Below are 20076 nucleotides of genomic sequence, written 5' to 3'. Positions count from 1 at the left end.
TCACTGGAATCTTCTGATTTTTTTCTTGTAATTTGTGTAATTAGTGTAGATTTTGTTTATTGCTAGTGCGTAATTGTAGAGAGAATCTCCTTTGTAGTTGTAGTCTTTCATTGTTGTACAGTACAACAGTTGTGGCATGCATGTAGAGTTGCACCAAGTATTTCGCAGCTGCGCTTGCAATTAAGTAGATATTATTTTCAGTGCTACGTTAATGTATTCTCTTATTTTTGCTCTTCAAATTGTGTTTTTCTGTGTTGTTGTGTGAAATATGGTGACAATAATGGCGTGTGAAAAACGTAATACTAGGCTCCAAAGTAAACTGAGAAATGACAGTGAAGACGAAAGCAGTGTGTTAGCGCCACCGTGTAATGAATTAACTAATGTTCAAAATAGTAAGTGCATCAGAACTGGTGGGATTCAAACACAGCAGGGCCCTCTCGACAAGGTAAATTTGTAGAAGTTAGGTCTCCAAATCCCAATAACGACGCGAGCCAACAAAGACACAATAGGCAATGACTCGCACCGCAGGCAGCCACGTGCGCCTGCTGGCTCCAAGAAAAATAACATAGACGCTAACCTTGAGAAAATTTTTAGCATTCTTTACCGACTTATACAACATGATAATTGCTTTGCAGTTTTGTGAGAGTAAAGATGACTTTGCATTTGGTTTCTTTGATAGCTACACGATTATATCACGACGCTACTAATGTGTGACACAATTTACATTGTGCTTTTGGGGTGTACCTGTTTTGTATCTGCACAGTTTTTCTGTATTATTCTGGAAAGTAAAACATGTTTTAGTAGTAACTTTGTGGTATAGCTACAATGAGACAGCCTTTTCTGTAGCACAACAATACGTTACAGTACAGTACTTACTTCATCACAGCAATAAGCGTAGTAACTACGATATCCATATGCAAAGCATTTCACTTTTGTTTATCATGAGGTAAGTACATTTACTTCTGCAGAACTTAGCTTTCGGAGGACGATAACTACGACACTTCCACAGAGATTATCTTACAACACGACGCACAGTTAACGCTGCAGTACACGTATTTGAGTGATTAATTTTGTACTTAAAACATTTATTTTTAAATATATTTGAAGTACAATGATACAAAGGTTTACGTGATACATTTCATTCCATTGCTGTAATCTGTAACACCTGAGGGTATAATTACATTAATCCTCAGGGGGGTGCACGCTTACCTTGTGTACCATGTGTCTGGCAAACACAAGGAGCCCTAGCTAATATGGTATTTGCTTATACAACTTTACACAACGGTACCATATTTCTCTAACACAGAATTACACAGCTATCTAATCATTTAACTGAGAGAGACAAATATTTATTTTACTACATCAGTGACAGATGTTTACGTAATTACACAGTTGGATAACTTCATACTTATAAAATTGTATTTTGCCTGTACTTTGTGAAATGTTCATATTTTTTCGGAACCATTGTGATACTATGAGAGCTTTGAATGACATATTTGGTATGAGATCATGATTTTTAAAGTACGTTTGAGGTAGATGACACTTTTGACATTAGAACAGATTTTTTTTAGGTTCTGAAATAGGAAGCCACGACGATTTTGAGATTTGGTTGAGGTTTTATGATGTTATGATGACGATGTGTATTACGCTGCCAACTCCTACAAAATATGGAAGGGGGAAAGTTCATTCCTTACTACATTTCGCTGTTCAAGCAGTAAAACTTCCGCATTAGGCATGAAGTTTTAATTTATTACTTCTTCACTAATAAAACAATATTCGCGACACATCTTACAGATAGTACTCACATAAATCACTGAACGTACCTGCAAAATTATTTCATTGTAAGACAAATAGTTGAGGAAATATGACATTATAAACATTGCACGTAATGCATGACAAATTTATTACTTCTTTGCTGTTAATTACATTCTCAACAAATTTCGCAGACATTATGCACATACGGCCAATGGCATTGCGCATCGTTTCCCGTCAGATCGCCGAAGTTTAGCGCTGTCGGATTTGGTTAGCATATGGATAGTTGACCGTCCGGGTGTGCCGAACACTGTTGGCAAGCGAGGTGTACTCAACCCTTGGGGGACCTTGATTGAAAAGTGGCGACTCCAGTTTCTAAGACTGGCAACGACTGGGAGAGCTGTGTGCTGACAACATGCCCATACCTAACGGCATCCTGTGATATCTATCGGCTGAGGATGACAAGCGGTCGGTCGGTACCTTCGGGCCTTCCGAAGTTTGTGCGAATGGAGTTTAGTTTTGGTTTATCCGCACATGCCAATGAACGTACCTACGAAACTACATCATTGTGCGACACATCGTTCAGGAGATATGACGTCGTTAACGCTGGTATGTGTGAAAAACTTTCGCATCATTCATGACGTTTTAATTTATTACAAGTTTACTACTATTTCTATTCGCATAATACTTCGCAGACAGCATCCAAATATGCCATTGAATGTACCTGCAAAACTATATAACTAAAAGGCACACTTTTCAGGAGATATGACGTTGTAATGCTGCATGAAAAGGAAACTGCAGACCAAAATAGGGTAGAGAAACAGGTGAAATATGTGTACAAATATTAGTGAAATGTATTAAATATATGTGAGATGTGCTTTCTCTGGCAAAACCCAGGGTAAAAATGTCCTCCTAAATCCCTGAATCGATTTCAGCCAAACATGGTACACATACTTCGTCTTGTTATTCTTCTCCTCAGCGATCATAGGCCCTGTAGACCACGCGCTGCATCAACGATCTGCTTCCACCGCCTTCTATCTCTCGCAGGCTCTCTCCACCCTGCAGAAATTCCAAATGCTGCGATGTCCACCTCTATGTCATCTTTCCACCTTGTACGAGGTCGGCCCAATGGTCTTGTTGCCTGGAGAGTTCCTTCAAATGCTTTTTTGGTGATTCTGTTGTTTTACATTCTAGCCACTTGTCCAGCCCGTAGCAGTCTTCTTCTTTTTAATTTCTGGATGATAGTGGGTTGCTTCATTAGCTGATAAATTGCATTGTTCTTTCGAATTCTCCATACACCAACCCTCCAACACAGGTCCCACAGATTTTTCTCATTACTTTTCTTTCGAAAACATTCAGTTTTTCTCTTTCATTCTCAGTAGGCGTCCAGCTTTCTGAACCGTACAGTACTATGGGGCAGATTATAGTGTTGTATATCTTCATCTTTGTGGTGATTGACAAACCTTTACTTTTGAGTGGGTTGCTTAGTGAGTACAGACCCTGAGGCTATTCTTTCATTTATATCCATTGTTATGATATTTGTACTGTTGAAACGTGATCCAAGGTATTTAAACTGAAGAACTTTTCTGAATTTAGAATGTTGGTCAATTTCCAAGTAAGGATTTGGACTTATGACTTGACCTATTTCCATATATTCTTATTTCTCTTGGTTAATCAAAAGCCCCATTTTGCTGGCTGGCACTGCACCTGAGAGATCTGTACATGTCTATCAGTTCTTCTTAAGTTTCACTCAGCAACACTATATCATCTGCATAAGCCAGGGGTTTTATTTCACTGTGTTCGAACCGGAGACCATTGTAAAGATGTAAAAGTCATGTTGGTGACTTTTGAACATTATTAACGTAAATATGTTGTTTGTTCTCTGTCAAAATCTTCCATTTGCTAACTATGCCTGTCAGTAGTTGGTGCCTTCAGTAGTTAGAATCTTTCATTTAGCTGGCAGTATTGGCGCTCGCTGTATAGGTTATTGTTAGGCAGGGCATTTCTTTTGTAGGGGTCATTGAAAGTCAGATTGCGTTGCGCTAAAAATATTGTGTGTCAGTTTATTGATGATCAGAGTAAGTAAAGAGAGAAATGTCTGAGCACGTTCAGTTTCGCTCAGCTGTTTGAAAATCTAATAACGTAAGGGCTTTACCAGCACAGTAATTCATAAATTTTTCTAAGGGGATGTTTCAACACTTGCAATGGCTTATCTCACGCCTACATTAACCTGTGATCTCGCAATGTTAATCACTTAAATATGTTAGGTAGACAGACGTATTCCAGAAATTTCATTACTCGACGTTCATTAATTTTTTGAGGTTGCGATTTTTTACATCAGTTTATAACTTACTACCTGGAAAGAAATACCACAGGGGTAAGAGCCCTATTGGCCTGGGGTTTTAACTTAGTTGTGGAGAGAGGTGGAGGGGAAGGAGAAGATGGATACAGATGGTAGGACGAGGTGGACAGAGAGAAGGGGAGGATGAGATGGACAGAGGAGGGGGGAGGAGAAGGAGGAGGAGGAGATTGACTTAGGGGATGTAAGGATATGAACTCAGAGGAAAGAAGAGGAGAAGGAGGTGATGGAGGGAGAACGAGAGAGAGTGGGGAAGAGCAGATGGACACAGGATGAGATGAGGAGCAGATGGACAAAGGGGTAAGGAGGAGATGGACTAACAGAGGATCGGAATACATACATATCCACGCAGTTCCAGGTACTCAGCTGGTTTCTTTATATTTGTAATATTTGTATGTTCTGGAATATTCTATGCTTGTATAAATAGAAGAACTCTCTGTCCAGGAGGCAGTTCTATTCCGTCTGTCCATTGGTGTCTTTAATAAGCGTGCTTTATGTGGTATCTTCCAGAGGTCACAATGCTACAGCAAAGCCGGCAACTTGAATTAATACTACAGACATTAACGAGGGCTTGTTGCAATCTGCAGCCATGCAAGACCACGCCTCCACGTCAGCAACAACAGCAGCCTCGCACTGAGGTCAGTGTAGTGTTGAGCATGGAATAGCACAGTCCCAGTTAGGGGCCCCATCTGTAGCAGTCAACACTGTCGGCTAGGACCAACGAGATGTCAGAGTTTCAGATGAACATGTAGCGTTGTTAATCTTGAACATTGTACCTCAAGATAACTGTTTTTTAATTGGTGAATGAAGTGATGTTTTGCTGCTCCTTGACACCTTCAAATTATCCAGTTCTTTTGTGCCAAAGAAGTGTGTCCATCTTAAGTAAATCTTTTATTCGTTTATGTAGTAATGTGAACTAATATTTTAGTTTAATGAACTGTCTCCCAGAACAATCAAAGACTTCAAAGTTGTGCCCAGACGAAAAGAGTTTTGTTTGGTCACAATACTTTCACTGCTAAGTGTAGTACTTCACTGACTACATTGCTTTCGGATTTGGAGTTGATAGTAGTTATGAAGTGACATTGTTCGTTGGAAACGTCGGATGCTTAAAAATTTTTTAAAAAACTCTGGCTTCGATTAAACACCATAAAAACCAATGCCTCCACGGACAGGAACCGGAATACAAGCAGTATACCGTTCCAGACCTTTGTATATTCAGAAGAACCAGTAGATTCAGAAACAGCAGTAAGTCAGCTGTACATTATGCATCAGTGTTTTGCGGTGACACTGGTCGGGAATTGACGAAGTGGCTGAAAAGTTTCAACCGAGTCGCCAAATACAACAGGTGGTATGGTGTAATATGTCTGACAAATGCGTACTTTCATGTGGGTGGCACAACCCAACAGTAACTCGAGAACACTGAAAAGAAACTCGATAGGTGGGACAAATCACAAGCAGAAATGAAGATGACAGTTGGTGACAATCAGCAGCAAGTTTGCTCAGTAGAAGAGCAATTGAAGAACAGTGCTCAACATCAAGGAAAAACGAGAAAGACTTACACACAGAATGTTTTAGTCGTATGCTATATTGCGAATCCAAATATGATAGAAGACGAGAAGATCTCACATTTTGTGAAAGGAGCAACAGAAAGCATTTACCAAAATGCTTTGGTGAAGGATGTCACAGTGGAGGAATCAATGAAGTGGTGCCAATGCATTGACGTAACGCAACAGAAAAAGAGTTGGACGAAAGAGATACGATCGGTTCCTGAATGTGGTCCCTGTATCAGTTGTGGAAAACGGCCACAACAACGACCCTGTCATATGCTGGGTAGTCAGAATAGAGACAGGACTATCGGATCGAGTACACAAGAGACAGCAACCATGTATGTCGACCACATACAGCGGGAAGTAATAGATAATGTTGAATAAGAGGTCTGTCGATCTTTAGCATTCATCTCCGTCGCCAGCCAAACGCGCCACCACGAATTCGAGTTCGTGCTGCAACCGTCAACGACAAACCATCATTCGGCCAATGTGTGTACAAACATCTACTGCGCCAAGTATAATGCCCTGCAAAAGAGTTAAGCATGTTCAGTTTGACGAAAAAGATGGTGGCTGCCATCATAGCGGCGCAGATCCCATCACCAGCGCGAATCTCGTAAATAAGCTTTGCAGTCTGCTCAAACAGAGCCAGAGTATGTGCAGTCACGTAAATGAAGGCTGTGCAGTTTTATGATAGTGAATTAAGGTTTGAGTTGGACTTCGATGTTGACAGAGGCGTAGGCGAACGTAGTTCACTTAGCCAACCTTTTCTGTGCAACAACACAAATGCCTCTCGACATGGTAAGTCAGCTGCTGCGCCTGCTCCTGATACTATACTTCTCTTTTATGGACAACCTGTTGGTTACAATCGTTTTTATTTGCATTGCGGAACTTTAGGGGTTAGGATGGTGTAGTTCCGTATCGTTCCTTTGGAATAGATTTTGGTGCTGTCTAGGGAAGACCCCTGTGGCAAAAGGAGCATTATACTCCTGACAGCGCAACTGGGCCAAGACTTACTACAACTCTGAACCAGTCGAAAGATTGCACCAGTGACGTAAGCATCACACAGAGGTTCATAAATGCACGGCCGTCATCATAGTGGAATTTGTATTGCTGGTAGGAGTTTGTAAAAATATTTTATACAAGCCAAGACGTCTCAAGAATTTACGTGATTTCTACCGGAATTTTGTTACTTTCTTTGCCAGTGGACCTACACATTAGCCTTATGATGTGTTAGTTATAGGGAATTCACATGGTGACGAATAACGTACGATTGTCTGCACTGCAGGTAAAGTCAGACAGATTACAGATCGAGCATGTGCGGATGCAAACTACGCTGCTAATGTGCAGGTGAGTCATAGATCGGATCCGATACGCGCCCCTGTAATGCTATCGCTTACCGTGCCAGTTGGCCAAGCTGATTCAAATGGTTCAAATGGCTCTGAGCACTATGGGACTTAACACCTGAGGTTATCAGTCCCCTAGAACTTAGAACTACTTAAACCTAACTAACCTAAGGACATGACACACATCCATGCCCCAGGCAGGATTTGAACCTGCGACCGTAGCGGTCGCGCGGCTCCAGGCTGAAGCGCCTAGAGCCGTAGAGCCGCTCGGCCAAGCTAGTGTAGGTGAAGATTGCCATTCATCGCTTCTCCTGTTGGGGCATCAGTGTTAGTTCTTATTTTGTTTTTCGCCAAACGGGAAGAATAGGATGTCCTCGTTCAGAGAGCGCACCGTGGTGAAATATTACAACTTAAAATCAGTACTAAGGAAGGCGAATAGTAGACTTGCATTTATTGCAAGAGCTCTGGAAAAGTGCTGTGTATCGGTAAACGAAACCGCAAAAAAGACAATGGTGTGACCACTTACAGACCAGCGTTTGGTTTCTTTATTAAGAAGGTTTGACAAACATTCGGTGAATTCGGAGTATGTTGGTAACAAGTAGTCAATACAGCCGATAAAAAAAAGTAAATATATGCTCGGAGAACGTACACGAGAGTAACTGTAAGAAATGTGTCTCTGTCCTCGTTTAATTACGCTTGGTTAACATTGAGAACATCTTTTTGAGGACTACTGTGCAACAATATTTCCGCCACAGTAGTCGAATAGAGTCAATATTTTAGCATTCGTATCTATTTTAATGTAAGTCGCATATATATCTGGCCCGCACGTGTAGGGAGCGAACTTTCCATGAGTGGTAAACAGTTTCTCCTTTCGTTACTAATAATTTCCCTCCCCAGAAGTAACTATCCCACCAGATATTTCCCGTAACAAATTCGTAAACAGTTACGAAATACGTGGCTAGACGTGACTACAGTTACAGCATGTAACTTCGCTTACGGGAACATGGCAACGAACTCCAATCAACATGTTGGAATAATAATTTACGGAACATTATGTATTTGAAGACCATCTTATTAAAACACAGCAAACAAAGCAATTATCTAATAACTCAATAGTTGGCTGAGGGCCACGTGGACTGCTTCGAGAAAGGCCCATACAATAAAAGATTTTAACTATCAATGTCATGCATCATTTTCCACAACTCAAATATTTGTGTTCCTCTGGGCTTGCAGCATAGTAGACATCTTGTGAAGTCATTTAACGTATATTATACGAGAAAGTCGCTATTTTTTGAAGTTTTATTCAGGAGTTGTAGGGTTAGGCGATAAGTTTATTTCGGGTGCCTTTCTTTTTGGAAGCGATTTGCAGTTACATAGCACTCTCAGTATACACAGTTTTTACGTTCTGTATCTCATTGGTTTCGTAACAATGTGTCGAGTACTTACTTCCATATCTCATCGTTGACACTGAAGCTGTTAAATATTTCTGCGTATTGTATGTGCAGCGCAGGTAGGGTTGTTTTCGTTTATGTAAATTTTTCTTAATAGTAGACGTTATTGAGTAATTTTTGTTGAAATTTCTCGTTTTCTGTGAGTTTGACAGCTTTACTTGACAAAAATCAACTATGTTGTATGGTTATATATTTGTCTAATCTATGGATCTGTGTGGTGATTATAGGTTCTTTGTGAAAGTTTGTGCGACTAGTCTTTGATTATCATGTCATCGTGTACTAAAATTTCGACGTAATTTTCAATAAAACTTTGATGGTTGACTTCAATCTGTCCGTTTAGAACTGTGTGTGTGTGTGTGTGTGTGTGTGTGTGTGTGTGTGTGTGTGTGTGTGTGTGTGTGTGTGAGTGTATGTGTGAGTGTGCAGTGTGCCTATCTTTCTATCTCTTCTAAAGGACTCACTACACTACTGGGATTTTCAAATGGCAAAAATGTGGAGGGATTTGTATCGCTGTTTCTGGCGTACTCTTGCTATCTGAACAGAAAATTTCCTCCTGTTTGGCCCATACTTACAGAAAATTTCGTCGTAATTTTAGAACACAAGAACAGATGACACGATAAGCAACGGCTACTCACACACCTATACAAAGAATCTATAACCACCACACAGCTCCATAGATGAATAAGGTAAATAGGTAACCATACAAAATCTTTGACTTTTGTCAAGTAAAGCTGTCAAGCTTACAATTAGAGAAAGCGAAATATTTCAACAAAAATCACTTAACAACAACATCTACCGTTGAGAAAAACATATGTAATGAAACTCACCTCTGTCTGCGCTAGAAATACAACACTTCGAAATATTTAACAGCTACAACGTCAACTATTACATATGGAAGTAAGAACTTGACACATTGTTACAAAACCAATGAGATACATAACATAAAAATTGTGTATTCTAAAGGCGCTATATAACTGCAAATCGCTTGAAAATTGCAGTGCGCCCAGAATGAGCTTGTTGCCTAAATGTTAAACTCTTGAATAAAGCTTCAAGAATAGAGGCTTCCTAATATAATAACACATAAAATGTCTTTACGACTAAAATAATTAAACTGAGGGGATATTCGCAATAAAAGTAATCCAAAGGTAATTTTTACTCCCTCGCGCAAGCTCAGTACGGGAGCAGCACTCCGTCAGAGGAGCGAGGTCTGTCGCAGACCGTGTCTCCGACATGATTGTGTCCACGAGTTGTCACATAAAAATCTGGTTATACGTTGTTACTGAGTCAATTTCAAGCAGCAGGAATCTTTCGCATATGTTGGTTTACGCTGTGAACTCTCCCTCGCCTGTAAATAAACAGTTGTCTGCAACCTCTCGTAGCTCCAACGACAGAAAACCACTTTAAGACTTAAGGACTGACACATCGAATTTCTTGGATATTTGTACATGTGGAGCACGCTGCGATGTAATACTCTCCATAAACTACTGTAGCTTGTGTGTGTGTGGTCTTCAGTCCTAAGACTGGTTTGATGCAGCTCTCCATGCTACACTATTCTGTGCAAGCTTCTTCATCACCCAGTACCTGCTGCAACCTACATCCTCCTGAATCTCCTTAGTGTATTTATCTCTTGGTGTTACTCAACAATTTTTATCCTCCACGCTGCACTCCAATACTAAATTGGTGATTCCTTGATGCCTCAAAACATGTCCTACCAACCGATCCCTTCCGCTGGTCAAGTTGTGCCACAAACTTCTCTTCTCCCCAATCCTGTTCAATACTTCCTCATTAGTTATGTGATCTAATCTTCAGCATTCTTCTGTAGCACCACATTTCGAAAGCTTCTATTCTCTTCTTGTCCAAACTATTTATCGTCCATGTTTCGCTTCCGTACGTGGCTACACTCAATACAAATACATTCAGAAATGACTTCCTGACACTTAAATCTATACTCGATGTTAACAAATTTCTCTTCTTCAGAAACGCTTTCCTTTCCATTGCCAGTCTGCATTTTATATCCTCTCTACTTCGTCCATCATCAGTTATTTTGCTCCCCAAATAGCAAAACTGCTTTACTACTTTAAGTGTCTCATTTCCTAATCTAATTCCCTCAGCATCCATTATCCTCGTTTTGCTTTTGTTGATGTTCATCTTATATCTTCCTTTCAAGACACTATCCATTCCGTTCAACAGCTCTTCCAAGTCCTTTGCTGTCTCTGACAGAATTACGATGTCATCGGCGAACCTCAAAGTTTTTATTTCTTCTCCATGGATTTTAATACCTACTCCGAATTTTTTTTTTTTTGTTTCCTTCACTGCTTGCTCAATATACAGATTAAATAACATCGGGGAGAGGCTACAACCCTGTCTCACTCCCTTCCCAACAACTGCTTCCCTTTCATGCCCCTCGACTCTTATAACTGTCATCTGGTTTCTGTACAAATTGTATATAGCCTTTCGCTCCCTGTATTTTACCCCTGCCACTTTCCGAATTTGAAAGAGAGTACGTTAAATTTGCAGCCACTCTCTTCCTCCAAGTTTGTTGGCAGACTTGTACAGCTTCCGAAACCGTTATTCTCATCTTCTCGTGTAATGTGTGCAGGATCCTCTGTTTCGCTGGCGTGCGTATCCTGGGACTGGACACGTTGCGCGTATACTTACTGCAATGCTTGAGGTCGGCGCTGGGAAAGTAGCCGTCTGCGCATGCGCAGGTACCGTTGGCGGCGCAGGCCGTGTGCTGTGAGTCGCCGTCCCCCTCCATGTAGCAGTGGCCCAACACGTCACCAGCGCACGCCCTGCCGAACGCTGCAACACCACCAACACACACACACGTCACTTTTATTGACTCACATGCCTGAAGGATCCATAGCTGGAACAGACTCAGGTAATAATAAACCAATGAAAATGCTTGCAATTATAGTGCATTTTCTCAGTGAAATTATGAACTTGTGAACACTCATGTGATTTGGTTGAAACCTTACCTCAGTATAAATTTCAATTTCATAACTGGATCGAACCGGCTCATTTTCATTTCGTCAGTATCTACTGTACTTCCTCGATTCACCGCCAGTTGGCCCAATCGAAGGAAGGTAATGTTGACTTCGGTGATTGTGTTGACATGCGACTCATTGCTCTACTGTACTAGCATCAAGCACATCTGTACGTAGCATCAAGAGGTTTGTGTTCATCACCAACGCGGTTTTGCAGTCAGTGCAATGTTTACAAATGCGGTGTTGGCAGATGCCCATTTGATGTATGGATTAGCACGGGGCAATAGCCGTGACGCGGTACATTTGTATCGAGACAGATTTCCAGAACGAAAGTGTCCCTACAGGAAGACGTTCGAAGTAATTGATCGGCATCTTAGGGAGCACGGAACATTGCAGCTTATGACTCGTGACTGGGGAAGACCTAGAATGACGAGGACACCTGCAATGGACGAGGCAATTCTTCGTGCAGTTCACGATTACCGTAATGTCAGTGGCAGAGAAGTTGCTTCTGTACAAGGTAACGTTGACCACATCACTGTATGGAGAGCGCTACGGGAGAACCAGTTGTTACCGAGCGACGTGGCGCAGTGGTTAGCACACTGGGCTCGCATTCGGGAGGACGACGGTTCTTCAATCCCGTCTCCGGCCATCCTGATTTAGGTTTTCCGTGATTTCCCTAAATCGTTTCAGGCAAATGCCGGGATGGTTCCTTTGAAAGGGCACGGCCGATTTCCTTCCCAATCCTTCCCTAACCCGAACTAGCGCTCCGTCTCTAATGACCTCGTTGTCGACGGGACGTTAAACACTAACCACCACCACAGAACCAGTTGTTTCCGTACCATGTACAGCGTGTGCAGGCACTATCAGCAGCTGATTGGCCTCCACGGGTACACTTCTGCGAATGGTTCATTCACCATTGTGTCAATCCTCGTTACAGTGCGAATGTTCTCTTTACGGATGAGGTTTCATTCCAACTTGATCAAATTGTAAATTTCCACAATCAACATGTGTGGGCTGACGAGAATCCGCACGCAGTTGTGCAATCACGTCATCAACACAGGTTTTCTGTGAACGTTTGGGCAGGCATTGTTGGTGATGTCTTGATTGGGCCTCATGTTCTTCTACCTACGCTTAATAGAGCACGTTATCAGATTTCATGCGGGATACTCTACCTGTGCTGCCAGAACATGTGCCTTTACAAGTACGACACAACATGTGGTTCATGCACGACGGAGCTCCTGCACATTTCAGTCGAAGTGTTCGTACGCTTCTCAACAACAGACTGGGTGACCGATGGGTTGGTAGAGGCGGACCAATTCCATGGCCTCTACGGTCTCCTGACCTCAACCCTCTTGACTTTCATTTATGGGGGCATTTGAAAGCTCTTGTCTGGGTAACTCCGGTACCAAATGTAGAGACTCTTCGTGCTCGTATTGTGGACGGCTGTGATACAATACGACATTCTCCAGGGTTGCATCAGCGCATCAGGGATTCCATGCGACGGAGGGTGGATGCATGTATCCTCGCTAACGGAGGACATTTTGAACATTTCCTGTAACAATGTGTTTGAAGTCACGCTGGTACTTTCTGTTGCTGTGTGTTTCCATTCCATGATTAATGTGATTTGAACAGAAGTAATAAAATGAGCTCTAACACGGAAAGTAAGCGTTTGCGGACACTTGTCCATATAACATATTTTCTTTCTTTGTGTGTGAGGAATGCTTCCTGAAAGTTTGGCCGTACCTTTTTGTGACACCCTGTAGAGGCCGCAGTAGTATCGTGTTCACAAGCTATTAAGTGGCAGTGCACTGGCAGTGATTCATGTGAACAGGTTTCCGACGAGATTATGGTCGCACGACGGGGATTAACAGACTTTTAACGCAGGGTGGTGGTTGGAGCAAGATGCATGGGACGTTCCATTTCTAAAATCGTTAGGGAATTCAGTATTGCGGGATGCACAGTGTCAAGAGTGTGCCGAGTATAGCAACTTCCAGGCGTTATCCCTCACCATGAACAACGTAGGAGCTGATGGCCTTCACTTAAAGATGGACAGCAGCGGCGCTAGTGTAAAATTATCAGTGCTACAACAGACAAACAACACTGCACGAAATAAGCGCAGGAATCAGTGTGCGAGGTACGACGAACGTATCCGTTAGGACTGAGCCGCGGAACCTGGCGGTAATTGGCTGTGGCAGCAGGCCACCAGCGGCATCGTCAGCAGCTCCTCTCCTGTGCTCGTGACGGTACCAGTTGGACCCTAGACGACTGGAAAACCGTGACCTGGTCAGGTGAGCCACGATTTCGGTTGGTAGGGGTTCCAGGGTGGCGCAGACCCAACAAACTCGCGACACAAGTCGTCAGCAAGGCACTGACAAAACTGGTGGTGGCTCCATAGTGGCGTGGGCTGTGTATATGTGGAATGGACTAGGTCCTCTGGTGCAACTGAACGGATCACTGACAGGAAATGGTTATAACAGGATGTGTTCAGTTGCTTGGAAACCATTTGCAACCATTCATGGACTTCATGTTTTGAAACGACGTTGGAATTTTTATCGATGACAATGTGCCATGTCACTGAGCCACAATTATTCGTAATTGGTTTGAAGAACATTCAGGACAATTCGAGATAATCGATTGGCCACCCTGCTTGGCCAACATGAACTCCATCGAACATATATGGGACATAATCGAGAGGTCAGTTCGTGCACAGGCAACACTTCCGCAGTTATCGACGGCTATAGGGTACCACGGCTTAGTATTTCTGCAGGGGGACTCCCAACAATTTGTTGTGTCCATGCTCCGTGGAGCTGCTGCACTAGGCTCGCCAAAAGTAGGTCTGAGGCAATAATGAGAAGTATTCCAGGAGTTCTGTTACCTCAGTGTAAATTTGGCTTACTGATATACAAAAATAATATTTTATGATGATTAGCGTAAAACAGTATGTACAAGTGTCGATGTGTTGTACAATTATGCTGTTTATGTGGCGATATAGCAGATTTTTATATTTAATAACATCACTAGTATATTACCTTTAGTCTTGCACTATAGAAGACTGAGTACCCACTGCTCTTTTTTTTGCCACTGATAGAACAGTTAAGGTTAGACTACCACAGACCATGCTTCGAGATTAACTGTTCATCGTTTTATTGTGTATTATGTAGTTATGCCATAACTAAGCACTGTCACATTGTTTTAATTTTGTTTCCAACCTATTTGTTTCAGCGTGCTATGATTTTATTCAGTGTAGCCCTCTCCATCCTCTTACCCCCGCCTTTTTTAGCCGCTAATAGCACTTAATATAAGATATTCTCAGACAATGTCACGAGAATAAAGTTTTGTTTTTGTACATTATGGGTTTTACTGTCACCTATTATACCGTGTCACTTATTTTTGCTGTAGAAAACAACCTCTGTTCATATTTTAAATATTCACAGCCGTATATTTTAGGTTGTTATATATTCTTTATTTCACGCATCATTTGCCATATTATCTGCCAGTAGCCCCTTTTGCGTAAGATGACCTTAGGTCGTTATGCTAAAATATGAACTGCTAATTTTTTTCTTTTCATCACTTTTTCTTAATGTATCTTTAATTTGTATTTCGTTTCATAATTTTAAAAAAATGCTTTATATGCCATTTGGTGAGCCATGTATTACAATAACTATTCTGACTCTGAATGTAAGCGGTCGTGTGTCATGAATGTCGCTTTCCAGATGAAGTAAACGATATTCGTTAGATATATGATGTTGTCTCATGTTATGTTTCTAACTGTGTACCGTCTGGCAGAAGATATGTTTAAAAAACTTGGTATTCTAATACTACACTCCTGGAAATGGAAAAAAGAACACATTGACACCGGTGTGTCAGACCCACCATACTTGCTCCGGACACTGCGAGAGGGCTGTACAAGCAATGATCACACGCACGGCACAGCGGACACACCAGGAACCGCGGTGTTGGCCGTCGAATGGCGCTAGCTGCGCAGCATTTGTGCACCGCCGCCGTCAGTGTCAGCCAGTTTGTCGTGGCATACGGAGCTCCATCGCAGTCTTTAACACTGGTAGCATGCCGCGACAGCGTGGACGTGAACCGTATGTGCAGAAGACGGACTTTGAGCGAGGGCGTATAGTGGGCATGCGGGAGGCCGGGTGGACGTACCGCCGAATTGCTCAACACGTGGGGCGTGAGGTCTCCACAGTACATCATTGTTGTCGCCAGTGGTCGGCGGAAGGTGCACGTGCCCGTCGACCTGGAGCCGGACCGCAGCGTCGCACGGATGCACGCCAAGACCGTAGGATCCTACGCAGTGCCGTAGGGGACCGCACCGCCACTTCCCAGCAAATTAGGGACACTGTTGCTCCTGGGGTATCGGCGAGGACCATTCGAAACCGTCTCCATGAAGCTGAGCTACGGTCCCGCATACCGTTAGGCCGTCTTCCGCTCACGCCCCAACATCGTGCAGCCCGCCTCCAGTGGTGTCGCGACAGGCGTGAATGGAGGGACGGATGGAGACGTGTCGTCTTCAGCGATGAGAGTCGCTTCTGCCTTGGTGCCAATGATGGTCGTATGCGTGTTTGGCGCCGTGCAGGTGAGCGCCACAATCAGGACTGCATACGACAGAGGCACACAGGGCCAACACCCGACATCATGGTGTGGGGAGCGATCTCCTACACTGGCCGTACACCTCTGGTGATCGTCGAGGGGACACTGAATAGTGCACGGTACATCCAAACCGTCATCGAACCCATCGTTCTACCATTCCTAGACCGGCAAGGGAACTTGCTGTTCCAACAGGATAATGCACGTCCGCATGTATCCCGTGCCACCCAACGTGCTCTAGAAGGTGTAAGTCAACTACCCTGGCCAGCAAGATCTCCGGATCTGTCCCCCATTGAGCATATTTGGGACTGGATGAAGCGTCGTCTCACGCGGTCTGCACGTCCAGCACGAACGCTGGTCCAACTGAGGCGTCAGGTGGAAATGGCATGGCAAGCCGTTCCACAGGACTACATCCAGCATCTCTACGATCGTCTCCATGGGAGAATAGCAGCCTACATTGCTGCGAAAGGTGGATATACACTGTACTAGTGCCGACATTTTGCATGCTCTGTTGCCTGTGTCTATGTGCCTGTGGTTCTGTCAGTGTGATCATGTGATGTATCTGACCCCAGGAATGTGTCAATAAAGTTTCCCCTTCTTGGGACAATGAATTCACGGTGTTCTTATTTCAATTTCCAGGAGTTTACTTCTCAGTACATGTACTCATTAATGTCCTTTGTCATTTCCAACATGTCTCTTTTTACATAAAATAGTGCAAAACATGATTATAATACCAGAACCAAAAACAATCTGTATAAGGAGTATAAAAGCTTAACATTAGTACAAAAAGGAGTCAAATACATGGGTACTCATATACTCAATAACTTACCAGCGCATATCAAAGGTCTTTTAAATAATAAAGATCGGTTTCAGAGTGAATTAAACAATTTCTACTCCTCCCACTCTATCGATGAATATCTTCACGAGGATTATAGCTCATAACTATGTCTGCATTAGAATGGTACAATATCTACGTACATAAAAAAACATCCCCCACGGGATCCACGGAAAACGATGAATATAAGTGTAAAATGTCTAAGTTCTCTACGTACAAAATTTAATGAAGACTTCGTCCGCCTCTTTTTTCTTGGATTTTACCGCACAGTGCAGACACTTTTATGCCTTCGCAAACCGTTCGTTCTACATTTGGATTTTTTTTAACAATTGCGACCTTTAATATGTGCTTATAATAGAATACAGTACGTTGTGTCTCAAAGTCATGTATCGACCTAAGGACACATTGATTCCCTTTGCTGTATATTTGCTGTAACTGTTTACTGCGTGTACAGAAGTGACATTTGGTCTTCGACAACGAAAGAGAGCACACATAATGTTGTATAACGTGGCATTAGTTATGAAGATGACTGCTACTGCACGCAGCACGCTTTATGGTTTCAATTCTGACGCTTACAAGTTATGCGCTCGCTTTCATACCGGCTGTATTGCCGTTTATTAACAGCATAATTGCACAACACATCGGCAACTGCTAGTACAGTTTTGGGCTATCCATTGTAAAACGTTGTTGTATGTCAATAAGCCAAACTTATATCAGTTGTATATTCGATTTTTTTCTTTGTAGACTGCGCTTGAAAATGGCCTGGAAGGCTGAAATTGGCCAGTCGTGCAAACTGTAATAAACTGAGCACTTGAGAAGGAAAAGCCAAGGCGGAAGGCTGAAAAATGTTCTTTAAGAAATATGCAGCCGGCCGCGGTGACCGTGCGTTTCTAGGCGCTGCAGTCCGGAACCGCGGGACTGCTACAGTCGCAGGTTCCAATGCTGCCTCGGTCATGGATGTGTGTGATGTCCTTAGGTTAGTTAGGTTTAAGTTCTAAGTTTTAGGGGACTGATGACCTGAGGTGTTAAAGTTCCATAGCGCTCAGAGCCATTTTGAACAAATATACAGCTTTGGTTCCCCATATGAAGAAAAAAAGATGTAAAAGTTTTACTCGCCATAAAAATTAAAAAAAAAGTTCAAATGTGTGTGAATTCCTAAGGTACCAAACTGGTGAGGTCATCGATCCCTAGACTTATACACAACTTAAACTAAGTTAAACTAACTTCCACTAAGAACAACATATACACCCATGCCCGAGGGAAGAGTCGAACCTCCGGCGGGAGAGACCTCAAAATCTGTGCATGTCGCCTCAAAATAAAATTCATTACCTGAGGAGTTAACATTACTTTTTAAAGAGCTTTAATATACTATACAGTACTTAAAGGTGTAGAACGAGAAATAATTACAAAGGCTGCTGAAAACACACATCCATCTCTAACAACAAAATGTGTAGAATATGGCGCAAAATGCTCATGGCGGACCCTGTTGCGCGTTCCCGCATGTGATTCTAAAAACAGTCACTGGACGGTAGAACCAGCAAAAAACATCATGCGATCCCAGGTACAATTTCGTCTACGTACAACTCTCTCCTTTGCTTGCTTGTACAAAAATTTTGTGTTTTTTTTTATTAGGTCATTTACAGAAAATCAACAGCTTCAATGAGGATTTCATTACCATTCCTTCAAGTTATGATGCTTTTATCACCACTAAAGAGAACTGTTTATGGTTTACCTGTAAACAGTTCCGCTCCTTCAAAGTACAACACTTACTCGTGACTATAATGAACAGGCACGAACACGTTGATATACGTCTGATGATTCCAAGAATACCACACAGCTCAAAAAATCGTGCACTCTTCTATGTAATAAAACGGCATCTATGAACTTTGAAAGAGTGTAGAGGGTTTTGTGAGGCAAAATCGAGGAGAGGAATCTTTGTCTGGAAACGTCATTCAATGACGGTAAAAACTTTTCAATACGTGTGGAGCGACAAATCCCGGTCCACGACACTTTGAATGTAAACGTGGCTGACGGTGGAATGTGTGTCGGTCTGCAGGGCGTGACAGAACAATATCGGCAGCACTGAACTATCAGAGTCTAACGTTTGCCATCGCAGCAGCCGCCGCCATCTCTTCCACTGGAGGTTCTGGCTGCCAGTTGCGTTCAATTACTAACAGAGCAGTTATCATGAATTCAATACTTTAAACATATCAAAACAAATGTACAAGCCAATACGACGAGGAACGTCATTCCACATGGTAGAGAATACAAAACAATTTTCAAAGATTGAAAATTACCATGTGTTACATTTTTAAAAGTAGGTGGGTTACAGGAAGGATTTAAGACGCGAGCCTGCCTGTATGAGGTAGTCACATACCCTCAAGACACTTGGAAGAGTGCGAATATCTTCACACCCCGCATAAAACCGTCTTACGGAGTCCTCGGATGACTCTACTGGAATTTCAGGCATAACATTCCTCAGGAAAAAAACGAAAAAAAAACGCGGTGAGTTCTAGTGACAGGTGGCCAAACTGTGGGGCTATCTCGAACCAATCCAGCGATCTCCAAATATCTGTCTGATCTGGGTTCTGGCAGCTAGACATACGTCAATGGGCTCCAAATGGCCCCTTCTTTAAAGATTCCGTCAGTACTCTTCGAATGAATGTTGCATAATCGTCTGTCGGCGGGAAGAGAGCATGCGTGGAATCAAGTAACCGAATAGCGCGCTAGCCAATAAACTAATTGTAATTTTTTCTTGATGATCCCGTTCGTAGGTGGTGTACGGATTCGCTCCCGCTTAAGTTGTCCCAGAAATGATTTAATAATGTCTGTGACGTATAGCTGCACATGAAAGCGACGAATGAATATTTGCACATAGGCTCATTTGGATTGAGGTAACAGGTTTGCTAGGGAAGTCCTTGCAGTTCTTCAAAGCCACTGTGCCAGAATGAGGTAGATGTTGACGCATCTGCCTAGTGTGTTGGAGACCCGGGTTCGAATCTCGGCCTTTGTGTCAATTTTCATTTCTCACTTCAGTCTGCGTATATACATTGCAGATGTTTGAGACTTGAAAAGTCTCTGGAACCACACAGTTTCATTTAATTAAAAGTAGTTCTATTGCCAGGGATCCGAACAAGCTTTTCAGGGCGTTGATTGTTAGGCAAATACCGAGATTGGGAATTCTTTCCTTAACATTAAAAAAA

The 20076-nt window shown here is 42.6% G+C and overlaps 1 protein-coding gene across 2 annotated transcripts in view; it reads right to left on the bottom strand.

Moving 5' to 3' along the window:
- Nucleotides 1–20076, bottom strand: part of LOC126267885 (tenascin-like) — a 156208-nt gene that overhangs the window by 9681 nt on the left and 126451 nt on the right. For both annotated transcript variants that reach the window (XM_049973198.1, XM_049973205.1), the window contains one exon: nucleotides 11111–11254. In XM_049973198.1, coding sequence (XP_049829155.1) covers nucleotides 11111–11254 — 144 coding nt within the window. The remainder of the gene's footprint in view (nucleotides 1–11110; nucleotides 11255–20076) is intronic.

This window comes from Schistocerca gregaria, chromosome 1 (assembly GCF_023897955.1).
Source record: "Schistocerca gregaria isolate iqSchGreg1 chromosome 1, iqSchGreg1.2, whole genome shotgun sequence".
Classification (NCBI taxonomy): domain Eukaryota; kingdom Metazoa; phylum Arthropoda; class Insecta; order Orthoptera; family Acrididae; genus Schistocerca; species Schistocerca gregaria.
This window is presented reverse-complemented; position numbering and strand designations above follow the sequence as displayed.